The sequence below is a fragment of the Micropterus dolomieu genome, linkage group LG19 (assembly GCF_021292245.1).
Source record: "Micropterus dolomieu isolate WLL.071019.BEF.003 ecotype Adirondacks linkage group LG19, ASM2129224v1, whole genome shotgun sequence".
Classification (NCBI taxonomy): domain Eukaryota; kingdom Metazoa; phylum Chordata; class Actinopteri; order Centrarchiformes; family Centrarchidae; genus Micropterus; species Micropterus dolomieu.
In genome coordinates, this window is record NC_060168.1 from 10,586,302 (window position 1) to 10,603,844 (window position 17,543).

The 17,543-nt window shown below is 42.2% G+C and overlaps 1 protein-coding gene across 2 annotated transcripts in view; it reads right to left on the minus strand.

Annotated features, from left to right (window-relative positions):
• The window catches only part of cyfip2 (cytoplasmic FMR1 interacting protein 2), a 32,389-nt gene that overhangs the window by 6,700 nt on the left and 8,146 nt on the right, over positions 1-17,543 (minus strand). The window contains exons 1-27 of one of the 2 annotated variants that reach the window (XM_046029962.1): positions 16,435-16,554; positions 16,201-16,290; positions 15,479-15,556; positions 14,691-14,792; positions 14,361-14,542; positions 14,170-14,266; positions 13,457-13,585; positions 13,227-13,331; positions 13,046-13,134; positions 12,709-12,946; positions 12,389-12,541; positions 11,629-11,768; positions 11,361-11,508; positions 10,293-10,446; positions 9,971-10,127; positions 9,790-9,886; positions 9,621-9,697; positions 9,409-9,517; positions 9,134-9,253; positions 8,810-9,009; positions 8,627-8,714; positions 8,346-8,489; positions 8,116-8,206; positions 3,934-4,064; positions 2,131-2,203; positions 1,909-2,003; positions 1,486-1,724 (exon numbers count right to left, since the gene is read on the minus strand). In XM_046029962.1, the coding sequence (XP_045885918.1) occupies positions 1,486-1,724; positions 1,909-2,003; positions 2,131-2,203; positions 3,934-4,064; positions 8,116-8,206; positions 8,346-8,489; positions 8,627-8,714; positions 8,810-9,009; positions 9,134-9,253; positions 9,409-9,517; positions 9,621-9,697; positions 9,790-9,886; positions 9,971-10,127; positions 10,293-10,446; positions 11,361-11,508; positions 11,629-11,768; positions 12,389-12,541; positions 12,709-12,946; positions 13,046-13,134; positions 13,227-13,331; positions 13,457-13,585; positions 14,170-14,266; positions 14,361-14,542; positions 14,691-14,792; positions 15,479-15,556; positions 16,201-16,290; positions 16,435-16,551 (3,443 nt within the window). In that variant the 5' untranslated portion in view covers positions 16,552-16,554. Of the gene's footprint in view, positions 1-1,485; positions 1,725-1,908; positions 2,004-2,130; positions 2,204-3,933; positions 4,065-8,115; positions 8,207-8,345; positions 8,490-8,626; positions 8,715-8,809; positions 9,010-9,133; positions 9,254-9,408; positions 9,518-9,620; positions 9,698-9,789; positions 9,887-9,970; positions 10,128-10,292; positions 10,447-11,360; positions 11,509-11,628; positions 11,769-12,388; positions 12,542-12,708; positions 12,947-13,045; positions 13,135-13,226; positions 13,332-13,456; positions 13,586-14,169; positions 14,267-14,360; positions 14,543-14,690; positions 14,793-15,478; positions 15,557-16,200; positions 16,291-16,434; positions 16,555-17,543 lie in introns of those variants that run through there. The other variant, XM_046029963.1, reaches the window with a different exon arrangement.

Here is a 17,543-nt window from a genome sequence, read left to right on the forward strand (position 1 = left end):
ACTCTCTCCTTTGCTTTCTCTGGTCCATGTTCAGTGTGGTGCACACAATGATACCAAACAGCACAGTGACTACTTTTCTCCATTTAAATAGGCTGAATGACTGATTACAAGATTGGAGACATGTGTGATACTAATTAAAGAAACTAATTAGTTTGAAATATCACTATAATCCAATTATTTATTATCTTTTCTAAGGGGTACCAACAAATGTGTCCAGGCCATTTTAGAATATCTTTGTAGAATAAGCAATAATTCATTTCTTTTCACAGCTTCTTTGCTTTATTCTATGACATACCAAAGGCATGCAAGTATACATGATAAAATAGCTTTTAATTTCATCACTTCTCAGGAGGAATGAAGCATTATTTCAATGAGCTGTAAGGGTACCAACAAATTTGGGCACGTCTGTATGAATGCTTTGTCTACAGCACACAGACCAGAAGTAGATACTGCAACATTATCTGCAACATTAACACATCTGTACCGAAAAAGTCTGTTTCCCTTAAGCTTTATCACATCCTCTCTTTATACACATGCAAACAAACTTCACTTCAGCCACAAGTAAAAACTTTCACATTTTTGCCCAGTTCTGGTGATTTCAATGAATAAAAAGCTCAAGCATTCAAAACAAAAATAAAAGACAACAAACACAATTCCTCCTGTAAAAAAGTCAGGGTAAAATATTACCCAGCATTTGCAGTCTATATTTGCAAACTATCACCCAATTTAAATGTCTGTGGGCCCTATTTTAACGATCTTAGCACAGGTCGTGAAGCGTGTGGCGCAGTTGTGTTTGGGGCGTGTCCAACTCCAATTTCGCTAGTTTAATGGCCGAAAAAAAATGGTTCAAAAGAGTTTTACTTAGTCCATTCCCTTTAAAAGCCAGGTGCGATTGTAGCTTGGCGCATTGCTATTGCAATGGCGGATGAATTGCACATTATTAAAACAATTAATTGACTGATCGAATTGCAGACTCACAGCAGAGAGGGGGATTTGGATAGAAGTGTGGACATGATATAAAAACTGTCTGTGATCATGAAGCCTAATGTTACTGTGGGGTTAGTGTCGGAACTCCAGTCTGTAAACAGATAGATGCTGTCTCCACCATTAAACGTCATGAGTTAACTGTAGATCGTGACTGATCCTGTCGACGTATCAGGAGATTTTAATTATCAATGAAGTTACACTGCTGTGCCCTGTGCGTAAATGCGCACAGCGTTTCTCTTACCATCTGAGTAATGCACCACTAAAATAACAACAGTGAATAACAGTGAAGACCTGTTTTTTTGGTCCATTGTGCAATCTAACTAGCAATGACACCTGAGCTGCGCTTTGCGTTGCTTTGCGCCCGGTGCAAGATAGCGCCCTAAGACTTTCTAAGATCATGACTGGCTGCATGTGTGGTGGATAACTGAAAAAAAAAAAAAAATACACAACACTGCAAGCTCACTTCTACAGTACACACATCAGCCGGATGCCACTTACTCTGCTGTGAACTCGTGTGTGCCCACAGGGATGCAGTAGACAAACTGCATGGCACTCCACAGGCGGTGGAACTCCATACACTCGTCAACATGCATCACACCGTTGGTGGGCGGGGGCCCGCGCCACACCCCGTCCTGCAGGAAACTGCGGATGCGCGTCAGGATGACTTCGAACATGGAAAGGCCGCAGCAAAGACGCTCTTTGGTCAGCAGGTCCCCCTCACGGGCAATGGCAATTTGCTGGTAAAAAGCAGCCACGATACTTTATTATTATTAGTTCTAAAATATTAAAGGAAGAAAAGTGTTTAATCAAGTAGTAGATATACAGAATACACTATGAAGTAGCAGAAACAAAGGACCACATTTGTCCTCATCTGTCCGGTTTTATGCGTGTCCGCTAAAGACAGAACGGTGCTGAACTCACCTGTGGGGTTCCCAACCTCTCAATTAGAGGTACAAGGTGGAGAGGGGCGTACTTTGCTTCCAGCCTTTTCATCCTCACCTCCAGACGCTCTCCCTCTGTGGAACACAATCATAAGGAGGGACATGTACATACTGTACAAAAATGACACAAACCAATGGCCACTGGACTTGTTTTTTTTTACCAATCTGCCTTTATTTTACTGCCTGTAACCTTCCTGTATACCTTTAATGTAGACTCTGGGCAGAATGTTCTGGAAAGGGGCGGCATGAAGCAGGTCACACACTTCCTCCTGCGACTACGATTCAAGCACATCACAAGACAGGGTCATTTTAATTCAAAGAACACCACCTACTTTTGCTTTATGGGCAACCTTACAGAGCATGCAGGTGGCAATAAGATGATGTTAATTTTAAAAAGAACCTGCCCACTACTTCCAGCTGAATATAGTACATACATAGTCTCAAAATCAATTAAGCAGACAGAGATTTAACTAAGAACAATACCTTTAAAAGCATATTTTAAAACACAAAGTTAGAAAAAAAAAAACTGCCCTGAGCTTTTATACTATGGCAGTATACTAATGGATTATTCAACACCATCTACAGCTTATGCAGAGGAGGAGATAAGACAAGTGAATGAGCGTGTCTGTGTGTATCATGAGGCTATGCTTATTAAGACAGGTCAATATTAGCAGGATTATAATTTGTCACACTCTAAATCCAAAATCCCATCTAATCTGGTTTAGCAGCAAAAGGTCAAGTTTATAACCATCTTAATAGACTCTCATCCTTCTGGGTAAAATGTCAGTGTGTTAGTGGTATTTTAGCTAAGTGAAGTAGTGCTGACAGAGTCACTTGTCCAGCTAATTCAGTAGGAGGTCGTCGCAGTGATTGTTAGTCAAAACAACAAGCTATAAATCAAACTAAATGCAACTTGAAGCAGCATCTTGAAACTAACGTTTGACGAATGAGAAAAGACAGCCATGCAATTAGAAACACAAACACACATGCACACCCCTACAGGCAGTCCAAACAAACATACGCACAAACACGCACACACACACACACAAATACACAGGTTAGTGCAGTCAGACAGAAATGGTAGAACGAGTGAGAGCTGAGTAGTGTTATGTAGACAGAGGCATGACAGGAGTATGGAGGAAGAAGTGCAGAGTTAAGCACAAGGCTGTACCAACAACCAACCAGAAATGTACTATCACCTCTTCCATGGAAGACAGGGACATAAGGAGTATATAATACAGCACCCAAATGTGTCTCTTGTTCTTTTTTTATCTTTATTAAACTGTCCTGATCAAATATGATTTCAAATACGCATCATTTCTTTAGGCTTTTGTTTCAAAAATTCCCCATTTAATTCCTAGTAAATTAAAAAGACACTAAAGTTCTTAGTCCTTTTGCTTCCATGGCTGATTGGAGGTGAAACCCTGCGTGCCAAAACAACGTGGTGAAAAAAACCCCCCAAAGAATTAACAGAAACACAGCAGCCCAAACCAACAAGAGATATAAGAGAAAAGGCATTCAGTCTCTTGTGTTATTTTGATACCAATGACAAAACCTAAATCCTTACCACCTGTGGTTGATGCCAGCGTGTAATGAAAAATAGAGTTGTATTTCAGCAAATAACAAAACAAAAAAACAACACAGATCAGTCATACTTGGGGGCACATAGACCGGGGCGCCTGACTGTTTCTGTTAAATTAGGATGTGAATCAACATCGTAAATTGGGCAGAAACCGTCAGGCTCCCAGCTTTATTGGTCACCCACACAAAAACATTGCAGTCAAGAACAGCGACACATTAGCTGTCCCACACAGAGGGAATTAACAGTGGAAAGTTTGAGAAAAACACTGGAATAAGGGGAGACAACTACTGTGGCAAGAAAATACAGAAATAAACACAAGATGTCAAAAATAAGAGGGAGACAGGGACAGGGGTATAATATAATATAGGATGATTATACAACAGTTTGAAGGGGAAATTGAAATTTGTAAAGGAATTGTCCTACCAGAGCTTGCTCAATGAGCAGGCAGAAGAGGATGGCATTTCCCACCTCCCTTAAGCTCTGGAAGACATCTGTCTTCAGCTCAGCATACTCAATGATATCTTTGAGCTGATGGTGAAAGAACTCCAGAATACCTAGGATGGCAGAAATGAAAAACAAACAGTCATGATACCTCCCCAAATCCACATAGAAAATCTATTAACGAACCACCTTTTTATTCCTACAGTCAAACATACAGCCAAGCAGTAAGCGCCCTCTAATGCCTCATCATGTCATTGATAATCTATTGCTACCGGGATGAAATCAGGATGATGTCAGCGGATCTGCTCGGCCACCCTGACCCACATTTGGTCCGAGCATCAGGCCCTCACAGCAGAGGACGGGAGGATCAGTAACTGCTGACAGAAGATCACAGGCAGTAAGCCAGGTAGAGAACTCAGGGTACAGAACATCAGTAATCTACAGATTACTAAGCCCTCCTCATAGGGATATCCCATCTGACTGGCCTTTAATCTGCACACACCGCCCGGGCCAAAATGCACGGATGCCGGTGAGGAAATGCACAAAAATGCAAGGTAAGTAGGTACAAAGGTAAAGCATCTTTTATGCTTTAAAAAGTGACAGTTTTGTATGCCTGATTGACAATTTAAAGCATGTCTGATCCTTTTCAGTGGTAATTACATTATTTTTTTTCTGTATTATATGTTGAAAAACAGATCATGTGTTTCCAAGCTCTGGCTGCACTCTAAAAGGCAGCATATGCATAGTACAGTAGAGTGGTGTTTAAAGGTTCAGTGTGTAAGATTTAGTGGCATCTAGCGCTGAGGTTGCAAATTGCAATCATCTGTCCAGAATACCACTGCCACCTACCCTTTCAAAGAGCGTAGGACAGCTACTGCGGCTGCACCACAGTCCAATATAAACCACATAATAGATAACATTTTCAAAGGCATTTTACAACATTACTTCTCTCTGTGATTATGGACCCTCACCAAAACTGCCCACCAGCAATATTAATCTGGCCCGTGGCCAGACTATGGAGCAAAAAATTTAAATCATGAAATACTATGATAGTGTTGCTGAAATAGATCTCAGTTATCACAGCAACAGTTACTCACATAATCACTTCCTCTTTAGTTGTTTTTGCCTACAAAATAAAAGCATGAGACGTTTTCTGTAATGCTTGATTTGGAGTTGGACTGAGCTTTTAATTTGAAAAATTCCAAATGAGATTAAAAGAGTCTGTAGCCTGTTTGACACACCTCTGAACGAGCCTTCAGAAAACGTGATTCCTCTAAATATCCTCTGCCTGGAGATACTGGGGAATTAATAAAGCGTCTGTAGGTTGATGGATGAAGATCAAACACCAAAACACACACACACACACACACACACACACACACAGCAGTACATGCCATAATGTGAGCATGAGAAACGCTGCATAATCCATTTGTTGAAGAGAGAAAAAAGAAAATTGTCCCAAGGAGGGATCGAACATGCAACCTTGGGTACGAAGTCTAATATTACATCTTATATTCTCACCCATGACCTAATGGTTAAAAAGATTGCTCCAATGCAAAACTTATTTGCAGACCCTGCTGTTTATTAATTCTTCTTCTTCTTCAACAACATAGTAATGAGTGTCTACACTGCCTGAATTCTACAAGACCTAGAACAAGAAGAACGCAGTGACGAAATGCGCTCTGTAGCGCTGTTTGTCTGTTTCAGCTACTGTAGAAACATGACGACACCTCGTGGCGACATCCATGGAAGGGGGGACCCGCGGTTATGTAGATATAAATGGCTCATTCAAAGGTAATAAAAACACAACGGTTTATTATGAAATGTCTTTATACACCACTGAAAACATAGTTATGGATCTTATATTGCATTTCTGTCAATAGATCCTCAGAAGAGATTACACTGTGGTGTCCGAACAATAATGCTGCGATGATATGTTGAGAGGAAATCCGCTTGACACTGTTCTTGATCATAAAAGTTTATTACATCAAGGAGTTCAGCATCAATTACAAGCTCTGCAGCAGCTTGGAGAGTGACCCAGCCCGATGGCCACTCTGTCTCTCTGTACATCAAACAAAGCTTATATAGGATATGTTAGGTACCGCTTTGAAGTGTATTGAAAATAAAACATAAAAATTGCCCGTTACCATTTATTTGACTCAAGTGGGGTTCAGTTTCCGGGTAAATTTGTGAATGCAATGCAATGTGAATTTGCTTCTTTGTTTATGTGCTTGTGTAAGATAACACTAAAATATGTCAATCTTAAGCAGGTCTCTCAAGTCTCACACATTCACCGTTCAGCCAGTTCACACGCTCACACGCCACACCTTGTATTTCTCACGCTGAGAAGTAAGTTAATCATAAAGATATCTGTAATTTTACAGCATTTAAGGGCACTTTCCTCCTGGCTTTTCTCTTTCTGCTGTGCATTTTCTCTCCACACTGCTCGACCACACACACTCACGCACTGACTGAACGCTGTGTTAATGTGTGTGTGTGTGTGTGTGTGTGTGTGTGTGTGACAGAGATCATCAGATTAAGAGATAACGTCCTCGAAGTGTGTGTGAGTGTGTGTGTGTGTGCGCGAGATCCAGTCGCGTGTGATGACAGAGATCATCAGATTAAGAGATAACGTCCTCGAAGTTGCCCCACTATATTCATTTAATAGATCAATCATTTTTGTGCTGAGATCATATCTTTCTCTGTAGCCTATTGAATGCCAGAGCCGTTAAGTCGATCAGAAATTAAAATGTGTTGTTTCCGGGTAAATTCCGTGATCCCGTGATTGCGGTCCTGAAACTGCAGCCTCTGGTACTGCAGCTACATACTACTCAGCGCTAGACCCGATGAATGCGGTAACTGTAGTTTTATTTTTTAACATTTTGATTTTACGATTCGTGACTAAATCACTTGCCTGTGATCAAAAATAGTGAGTGTGGCTGATGTAGGGGAGTGAAGCCAAATGCGTGCAAAAGTATTATTGAAAATGCAGTCAAAAATTCTGCAACCTCTTTGCAATCTGCAGCTTTGGCTTTTTTAGCCAGTGGTGAGCAAAGTAACTTAGGATCCTTTAAAAAAATAAAAGTACCAATACCTCACTGTAAGTACTGCACTGAAAAAGTTTAATAAAAGTATGTAAGTAGGCTATAAGCAGGAGAATGTAGAAGTAGCCTATTAGAGTTTATTAGAGTTTATTTGAGTTAGTCCTCCTCTAACACACGTTATGGCACTCTAAACTTTTGATAAAACCTGAGAGCCCTGCTTAAGTATGCACTGGACACCTTTAGCTCTATATGTGATGTGAAACTGCCCAGGAGAATGAAACTTGATATCAATATATAGCAGACCATGCTATTTTGTACCATGCCACCATGAAGGAGTGTTCTCAGTGTGAAGTGAGGGGAAAGGGTTAAAAACAAAAATCTAAATAACAAGAATAAGAGTTTACAGTGACACCCACTACGTGGGGCTGTCCTTAAGCGCAGCAGCGCTTTGAGCTTAATGCTAACATAAGCACGCTGCTTACATTTCTAATGCTAACATGCTGACGTTACGCAGGTATAATATAGGTTATACATGCTGACATTGTTACGTAGCACAAAACACAAAACAGAGGCTGATAGGACTGTCATTAGTCGTTGAGATATTTCAGTCTGAACCAAAATGGCGGGCTGAGCGACACACAAACAACGTCATGCTAACATGGCTAAAAATCAGCAGCTCACAAGGAATTTTGAACACATCCTGCTCTCTTAATTTAACACATTTCTTACTGAACACACAAAAAATTGAAAAACACATTCATTGCCATTGGGAGAAATTTGGGGCTCAGTATCTTGCCCAAGGATACTTTGACATGCAGACTGAGAGAGCCAGGGATTGAACCATCGACCTTCTGATAAGGGGACAAGCGCATTACCCCCTAAGCCACAGCTGTATTGTACTTGTATTCACCTGGAATGAACCTGTAAGCTGAAAGGCATGAAAGGACTGTACGAATTACTGACAGTTTGCATCGTCTTCTCACTAAATTTCACATACGCTTTGTTAACCGTAAACGACCCTGTCAGTTCCTGACCTGGGTGGCCAGGTTTCGGGTTATTTGCTATTTTAACAAATCCCCCCTCTATTCACTTTATTCACCAGTGGGGAATGTATGCTTACCTGGGGAGCCATACTCATGGCGCGGTAGGCGGCAGATCTTGGGCATGACTTCTATCAGTGTTTTTACGTACTGCAGTATGGTGCCCTGTAACTGCAAAGTGACAAGGAAGACGGATAGAACACAGTAGGCAAGGGGAAGAGAGGGCACAAAGGAATTAATTTTAGGAATGCAGCACACTGAGGGAAGGAGGCACGTTTTTAGGGATGCAACGGAAGATGAAGATAAATACCAGGCTCTTGACAATCTTAAGCAGCTCCTCCATCACCACAGCAATGCCTTGGTAACCAAGGAGACGGCAGATGGTCTTGAAGTGGGGCGGGCCAACAAAGTTTCTGTAGGAGCTGTAGATGTGGGAGTAGGCAATGTTCAGGGGCTGAGAAGAGAGGAAGCCACAGAGAAACAGTGTTAATCTGGAACAGTAGGAAGACGGGTTTCCTTTACACATCCTGCTTCAAGATTTTAGGTTTCTTCACCGTAATATAAAACACAAGTCATCAGCTGGCACCATACCTTGGACCCATACAGGTAGTAAGGCTGCACGTTGGCTGGCTTGTCTCTTTGAGGCTCCTGGGTGAAGGGGATGGCTGTGCGTACAAAGCTGGAGAGAAAATGATGTTTAAAACCAAAAGGAGAAAAAAAAAACAGAAAAGCTATACAAAAATGTATTTCTACAAACATCGCTGGCAAACTGACCGGTTTGTGGATCCATTGTAGCAGTAGTTGGGGAGGAAATCGAAGTTGAGCTCCCAGAAGACGTGGAGCGTGATTCGCCCGTAGGGAGCAGACACGTTGTGGTTGGCCTCACGGAACATGGCGTCGAAGCTGTCCAGGGTCATGTGCTTGGACAGGAGCCGGTGGGTGAGTCTGTTGATTTCCAGCAGCCACTCCAGCTCCTGTCACGGAGGCATACAGAAATTGCGGGGAGGAGGTTGATTTAGGATATGAAGGAGAATGCTCGGTTTTGCTATTGTGTGTATTAATGTACTGTTAGTTTTGGAGTGTGGTGTGTGATCTGACCACTATGGAAGTGAGGTCCTCGCTCTCGAAGCGGCTGATGGCGTGGTCCAGGGACTTGTACATCGCTGCCGAGATCCTCTGGGTGATCAGGCGGTTCAGATCAATAGAGCGACCCAGCAGCTGCATGACACAGGAGGAATGGCTGAGAAATGCAGTGTCTCACACAAATAAGAGTGCAACAAAACATATTCCATAAAGGCCAAAATGAGAAGTAGAACAGAAATAATGACACCCTAGATGAGCCCTGATGAGGACCGCTTTCATGTTTCCAATACCTGTACGTGTCTCTGTTTGAGCAGCGTCTCGTAGCGGTTTGATGGAGGGTAAGGGATGATCACGCCATAGTTTTTACACTCCGCCCTGAAGCGCTTGTCTAGGAGGACACTGTGAACCACACGGCATGCGATTTAGTAGATGAGGTTTGCAGAGACTGCTGCAAATCCTGCCAATAACTCCAAATGTATAATGAGGGAGTGACTTCTCCTACCTTCCAGCCATTGCTTTGTAGTAGGCAAATATCTGATCGGCTAACTTGTAGACAAACTGGTCAAAGCAGAGGTTTACCTAAGAAGAAAAACACTATGAAGGTGCTGTTTTTAAGCAGCAACACTGGGGTCTAAATGAGACTAATTCAAGTGACGGCCATAAGTCCTTACCTCTGCCTCGATTTCATCATAGAGGAACTGTTTCTTGAACTTTGTGAGAGCATAGTAGCCGCTGTCATTATATAAGTCTAGAGGATACAGCACATATCTGGAGGAGGGAGGGTTGGAGTTATAATAAAGTCTCAATGCACAAACACAATCTCGAGCATGTTCACTGGATGTTTTGCCTTACTCCATCATGGAGGGCTCCTTGGTTTCCAGGATGTGGTCGGTGAGGATCCAGGGCATAGACATCTCAATGGGGAACTGGATCCTGCGGCCCATCGTCAGCTCCAGGAAGAACTCTCTGAACCACAGCTGGGAGAGGTCACAGCACTGCTGCAGGGCCTCTGAACAGTGGAAAGACACACGCGGGGAGCAGAAGAGGAAGGAATTACTTCAAAAGTCTTGCAATTCATTTAAAAACACGTCAGGTAATTTTTAGAAGCTTGGCCTCGATGTGTTCTGAATGTTTTTGTTTTTTTTCAAGATCTATGCTGAGAGTTTCTACTCACCACTGAAGTTGAGCAGGTGCGTGAAGAAGAAGGATTGTTTGTGGAAGTCTTCTATGGCCACCACTATGGGTCCATCCAGACTGCTGCGTAGAGTCTTCTTAGAGCCACTCTTATCTGCTATTAGTGATTCCAGCATGGTGCGCACCATGTACAGCTGCAGAGGGAAGTCAAAGTTAAACATATAAAAAGTGAAAAACCTTCCATTACTCACTGAAAGTTTTAAGAGACAAATGAAATAAACCATTATTTATCATTTGCCACCAGATTATTAAATACAACTGCAATTTTCTGATTTTACTTAGAAGCATGGGGTTGACTGAAGAGAAAAACAATTGCACTATTTTGGAAAGAAAAGGAATGGGGAAAATATTTTGAACCTTCACAATTAACACCTTGCTCAAAGATGTCCAACATATAACAAGCCATTTAGCTGTAGTAGAGAGAGTCCAGAGCGAAACACTTCAGCAGCCACAAAACTCTCTAACAGCTTCATTCTTTCTCTCGTTTCCTAACCCTTCCTTCCTGTCCTGTCCTGGTGTCGACATGATGCAAATAGGAGAGCGTTGCCTAGTTACACTGTCCGCTGTAACTCACTCTGCTCTCACACCGCCTGTCGAATGACGAGTCTCATCTGACAAAAAACGAGTGTCTAAAGTCAGAAGAAGTGTGGTACATAAGACAAATTTTGGGGAAGTAAAATTTTAACCAGTTTCGAAGATTGCTCTAAAGTTTGAACTTAATTACTTTGTTTTGGTCAGAGACAAAAGTATTTCATCTTCTTTCCCCAGTCACCCTTGTTGGAGCAAATATGGGTTTTTGAATTTTTTTTTTTTGGTGAAGTCATTTGGGCATTTGCACTTTAGGCAAGTAAGAAACAATATGGCCATGGTCCCTCACAGGTGTTGAGTTTAAATGGCCGAAGGCACAACAATCCTTATATAGCGAACAATACTGCGAGATAAAGATAATTCATAAAGTAAAGCAATTCATTTACCACAGCGTCAGGTGGATAGCTAAACCGCTACACTTTTGGAATTTGCTACAACCCATTTCTGTCCCGTGTCTCACCTGTGTGCTGGAGGGTCCTACAGCCCTGCGGGGCACTTTAATATCAAAACCCCCTTTTGGGTCCTTCTCTCCCCTCAAACAGGGGTCATTTGGAGGCTCCCTCGCCCCTTCCCAGTCACAGACGGTCTTTCGAATGGCCTGAAGAACGCTACAGACAAACAACACAGGATTATACTGTACATACCTTAAGTCTTAAGAGCAATAAGGTTCAGGTTCAATAGGCAGCTTCAATGCACGTTTGATCCGATCATCAATGTGGCGTGTGTACCTTATGAGGACGTTCTTCTTTTTGCGTACAGCCTGGCGCAGAGGCTCTCGAAGGGTCATCTGGGCAAAGTCCTGCAGCGCTGCGTAGATGGTATTTCTGATAGCCTGGTTAAACACCGACTCCATTCGGCCCATCAGAACCTACACAGTTCATTACACAGCGCCATGATCATCATCGTCATCTTGGTCATAAGAACTACTGATCATCAAATTGCTATTAAAGGAGTAATTTGACATTATGGGAAACACACTTGTATTCTCATTCGCATTTCGCTTTTGATGAGTTAGATGAGAAACCTAATACCACTCTCATGTCTGTCAATAAAAACTGCCTTCCATACATGTTTTAAGACATTTAAAAATATTTGGCTCTGCATAACAATTTAAAAAAAAAAAAACATAGTTCTTATACATTCACATTCCTATATTACAGTAACTTCTTCTTCCTCACTGAATAATCCAAAATCCAAGAATAGATAGAGTCAGGCTAACCTTTTCTCCCTGTTTCAGTCTTTCTGCTAAGCTAAGCTAAGCTATCAGGCTTCTGTGAGTGGTAGCTTTGACAGATATCACGGATATCTGAGTGGTATTGATTTTCTTATCCAACTCTCAGCAAGAAAGTAAATAAGTGTCTTTCCCAAAACGTCAAACGTTTCGTTTAAGCTCAACAACGGATGGCATCAAAACTGTTTCTTCATTTTTGCTAAAATTTTCTGACTAAATAAGTTGCTTATCTGCATCCATGTATGTATGTGGTTTACCTGCAGCCCCTTAATCATGGCAATGACTTCCACCAGGGCAAATTTCTCCTCACTGGTGTAATTGTAACGCGTGGCCCGTTCATACTCCTCCGCTGTGCCTGGGCAGTCCTTGTTACAGAATTTATCTGTGGGATGCACCAGCTTCCATGAGTACTGAAAGAGATGAAAAGCACTATAAATAGATCAAAGCTACAACGATCAATGGCAAAAACCACAAACATTTTAATACCTCAACCCACACACACTGTCTGCTGCACAAACGTTTTTTCCCCGCCCACCCACACACACACACACACACTCAATCCCTCGCTTTTACTCACAACTTCCATGACGTGCGTGCTCCACTTGGACAGCAGCTGCAGACCCCTCAGAGCGAGGTCGAACAGCTCTCGATACTCCTCGTCGGACTTCTGGCTGTCCAGGCCCGAGCCCGTCACCACTTCGCTGTTGCTGTAGCGCGCCAGCTCCGAGATGAAACGGATGTGGTCCTCCCTGATCTGCACCATCTGCTCACACAGGTTGTACTGCGGCGAGATGCTGCTCTGGGTGCACGTCCACCTGTGCACAAAATGGAGAAGATGGAGGATTGGACGGGAGCAGATGGTGCACAGGTTAAGAGCATATCTGTAATTTAGATGGCCAGACAGGTCCACTCACTTGGACTTGTTTTCTTCGTAGTGAGCACTTGTCTCGATGTAGCGCGACAACTCTATCTGCATGTCTCCGAAGAGCGGCACGACTTGAAGCTGAACAACACAGGGGAGAACAGCTCACACTGAGGTCACGCACGCAACTACAACCCTGGATAAAAGAGATGCTGAAAAAGCAAAAGCCTTACTTTGAAGAACTTGTCTATCTTGCTCAGGTTGATCCTCTTTTTGGCATCTAGTTTGTAGATATTACTCACGTTCCCATCCATCAGGTACAGACCAAAGCCCATCACCTGACACACAAAGAGAGAGGGGGGGTTTGTTTTACATCAGCAAAAAGGACGTTTAGCCAACTAAAGATCAGACGGTTAGCGGTTATACACTGGCAGCAGATGAAGATGTCAAAATAGGTGTTTACCTTAAGCAGCATGTGTTTCTCACTGGGTGTCAAATACATCTTGTTCTCATAATAGTCTACACAGATGTTGACAATGTCTGCCAAAAGTTCCTCGTAGCCTGGAATCACCTCTAACTGTTGGTGCAGGCACTATGTGGAAACAGAGATGGGACAACAGGTCACCTTCAGATAAATTCATTTACAGGCAAATGCCAGAAAGGGCTCATGCTACACTGCATATAGACACACATATACATAGCTAAGTATCAACATTAACAATACGGCACAAATACTTTGAAATTCAAGAAGTTCATCTTTAATGCAATCAGAAAAAAAGAGAAATGACAATGTATTTTTCGTTATGTTTCAAATTGGCTTTACTGGGCCAGTCACTTCACCAAGTGCAAATGTGTCATTCATCCGCTCACTTTATCTATGAGTCATTTCCTGGAGTATTAGGTTAGAGGATTACTGTAATTCTGTGTTATTACAGACTCAACATTTAGATCAAAAGGTCTTTTGGGCTTTATAATTTTATTTAATTTTTTTACAAAAATACACTGAAAGAAAACCCAGCCTTGAATCACCTTACAACTGCGGCACAGCGTGTAAAAAGTCTAGTTCATTCAAAAAGTCAATCTTCCATTGACTGTGTCCTCACATAGTTACACTTTTTTTGTTTGGTTTTTTTTACACCACACGGAGTAAAGACAGCCCAGACTCCGCACACCAACCTGAGTGATCCTGTTGTGATTGGCTAAAAACATAGAGAGGTTCTGGGACTCCTGGATGGACTGAGGGTCGGCCATCTTCCTCAAGAATTGAGCTGCCCTGGAGGCAGAGGAGGAGAGACATGGTAACCCGGCACTGACGAAGCTATTCCACAATGTTGACCATAAGGATTCCTTTACTTAGGGTTCTCTACCTTTTGTAGGCAGAGTGATCATTCTTAACGCTACACTTCATGTTCTTCAGCTCGTCCAGCACTGCAAACATGTTAATAAATTTGCCCAGAGTGAGCAGGTATGCCTCAGACACAAAGTCCTTCCTTCTCTCAGCGTGACACAGACGCTTCACTTCACTACAGAAACGTTCTATGGCTTTCCGCTGTAAAGACAAAGAAATCAGTTTATATGAAATTGTTTATTGTCAAGAATACATGGGACACCTAACATGCAAACTCTGAAATCGATATAAGTTTCGCCTGACATGGCTCTCAAACATTTCAGGTTCCGCCACTGGAAGGCAGTCTTACCTGGAAGTACATGAACTTCATGAGCTTGGTCACTTCTGGTTCTAACACCTCCACCGTTTTCTCATAGATCTCCACTCTGTTGGGCTGCTCATTGCATTTCACCTACCAAACACAAGATGGAGCCATCACACAGCCTGATTTTGCAGCAGCACTCCAGTTTAATTCAGCTGGTTCATGCAACATTACAGTTTGTTTGCATGTAAACTACAAATCAATTTTTCCCCAGCACCAAGGATTCCCATTTCCATGTATGTATAAGCTGTAATTGTCCAATTTGGGGAAATTATATATTGCAATATATACTACTTACGTGTTTTCCAAATCAATGACTAGATTAGAACTCAATATATTTCCAAAAAAGGGGGATCTCTGATTAATTTTAACTCTTAGACTCGTCAAAACAAGTAAATGCAGAGCAGAGGCAAAACACTGAGAGATGAGCTACCTATTCGGTAGCCGAATGACAGTGGGTTTGGTAAGAGAACAGCCACATTGCATGCTCAACAACCTCTACTGTAGTTACACAGCTCTGTGAGGTTTTTCCTGTGTTTTTTGCTCCACAACCAGGTGCCAAGTGAACTTGCAGGCTGAACGCACCAGTTGACAAACACAGAAATTCAAGTCACAGACGTTTTTATTTTACAGAGAAATTGCAGTTCTGATCGGTTTAATACTAGCGTCTCAGTCTGCTTAACAAGATTGGAAGGAAAGGAAAATTCGACAAGGATGCGGTAAAAGTAAGAGATGAGGTATCATATTAAGTCAAATTGTGTGTGTGTTTGTGTTACCTGGGGAATGGCTCTGGAGCAGCTTCTCCAAGTGTAAAGCATCACAGCATACTCATGTCCTTCCTCCAGCATCTCATTCTGCACAAATAGTCAAAATACAAAAAAGGCAGCAAATATAAAACTGACAAAACCCTTGAGTGGATCCCTTAATTGCTTGTAACTCTTGTTTGTCTCACATGTGTATGTTATAAATGGAAATTCTTGCAATGGCACTTGACAACACAAATATTAGAGGATAATTATAAGATATAATATATCTCAGACAAGCCACACATTCCAGGGTGAATTAGGCGTGCTAAATATTTTAGTGAGGAAACATTTCTTCCATTCAGAAGTAGGTGAGACAGAGACAGACTGAGACAGATTGGTCCTCAAATAGACAAGCTTCAACCTCAGTGGGACTTCCTGATTAAACAAGGTTAAATAAAGTTCTACTTCCCCTCTTTGCCAGTCAAATCACACTCTCCATTCATTCACCATCAGGGGAAAGAGGTTTTCTGGTCTATTGCCTGCCTGATTCACCACAGTGTGAGTGAAGTGTGTGTGTGCGTGTGTATGTGTGTGTCCTGCCACAGGCCTAGCCAAATCCAAACAAAAGAGCCGAATGATAATCAATTCACGAAAAACAAGGATCTCTTTAAGGGCGTGAGGGTGCTTCCCACAGCCTGCTTTGTTTTGACTGAAAGGGGAACAGCAACTATTTAAATATAGACATATCTCACCATGCTGGAGTGGACTGTAGCTTGCTCTATATAACGGGCGATGCCAGTCACAAATGCATTCCTGTCTTCAAAGTTGGTGTCAAAATTAGCCTGCAGAAGGAGGGAGAAAGGAGTCAGAGGGGTATATTGAAAATGTCTGAACAATTGGGGACAATGGTGGATGGCGGTGACAGTGTGTGTGTGTGTGTGTGTGTGTGTGTGAGTGTGTGAGTGTGTGTGTGTGAGACTGCGTACCTGGTACATGATAGAGGAGGGAGGGGGTTCGATGCATGGCTGCTGGTCAGGGAGGGGTAGCTCCTCCAGCAGGTCCACATTGGACAGAGCATCCTCCAGGGTCACGTGGGTCGTCATGGTAACAAGGCGTCACTCACACAACACCCCAGTCTGACAGAAATAGAGAAAGAAAGAGCAAAGTTATGAGAACAGGACGCAGAAAAATCTCCATTACAGAAAGATGTGAATTGGTACTGTATATGCAACAAGGACGCTTGAACCTCGGGGGTTATTCTGCAGTTGCCAGTGTTAGTGGAGAGATTGTGTAGTACGGTAGATTAGAAAATACTGTTTGGTTAGACACATTTATCCACATATTGAGTCGGAATAGCTGCACACTATGTGCTTCAACTACTAATACAAAGTAATGGATTACTAAGTAAAAAACAGGTGAAATAGTTAACAAAAAGTAATGAGGAAATGGTTGAAATAGTAAGCTTAAAGGTTCAGTGTGTAAGTTTTAGTGGCATCTAGTGGTGAGGTTTGCAAATTGGAACCAGCAGCTCATGGTGCATTCACATGCTCCTCGGATGGTCCCACTTCCAGAGTTGTGAAGTCGTTCTTCTACTTCTACTTCAGTGTGTATTCATGTGCTCTTAAGTAAGAATCAACATGGAATGTGGAATCAACATGGACGCTACGACTACGACGATTATCAGAACGTGCAAACAACACACAGACACCTAGTTCACTCTACATGGACAACAAACTAACCGTTATAACCATTTTACAAATTACGTTTGTAAAATATGTATATGCAATACATGATTTTGCACCAATCGCAGTTCTGTATGCGTCTTTATGTCCCATGTACACTTTATTTTTCTTTTAAAAATAAGGTTTTAAGGAAGAAAAAGAGATTCTGATTATTCTGACACCACATCAATGCAATGCAATCAGGCACCGCTCACCCTTCTCTTTCCACGCATGTAGGAGAAGCTACGATTGCCGACACGCTCTGTCGGCTCTTGTGCTAAATAATACGTGTGTTCCTCTATTTGTCCAAAATTCACTTCTCTTATTACTTCTAATAAACCAGAGGACTACTAATAACGTTACTTGTTGTTCTG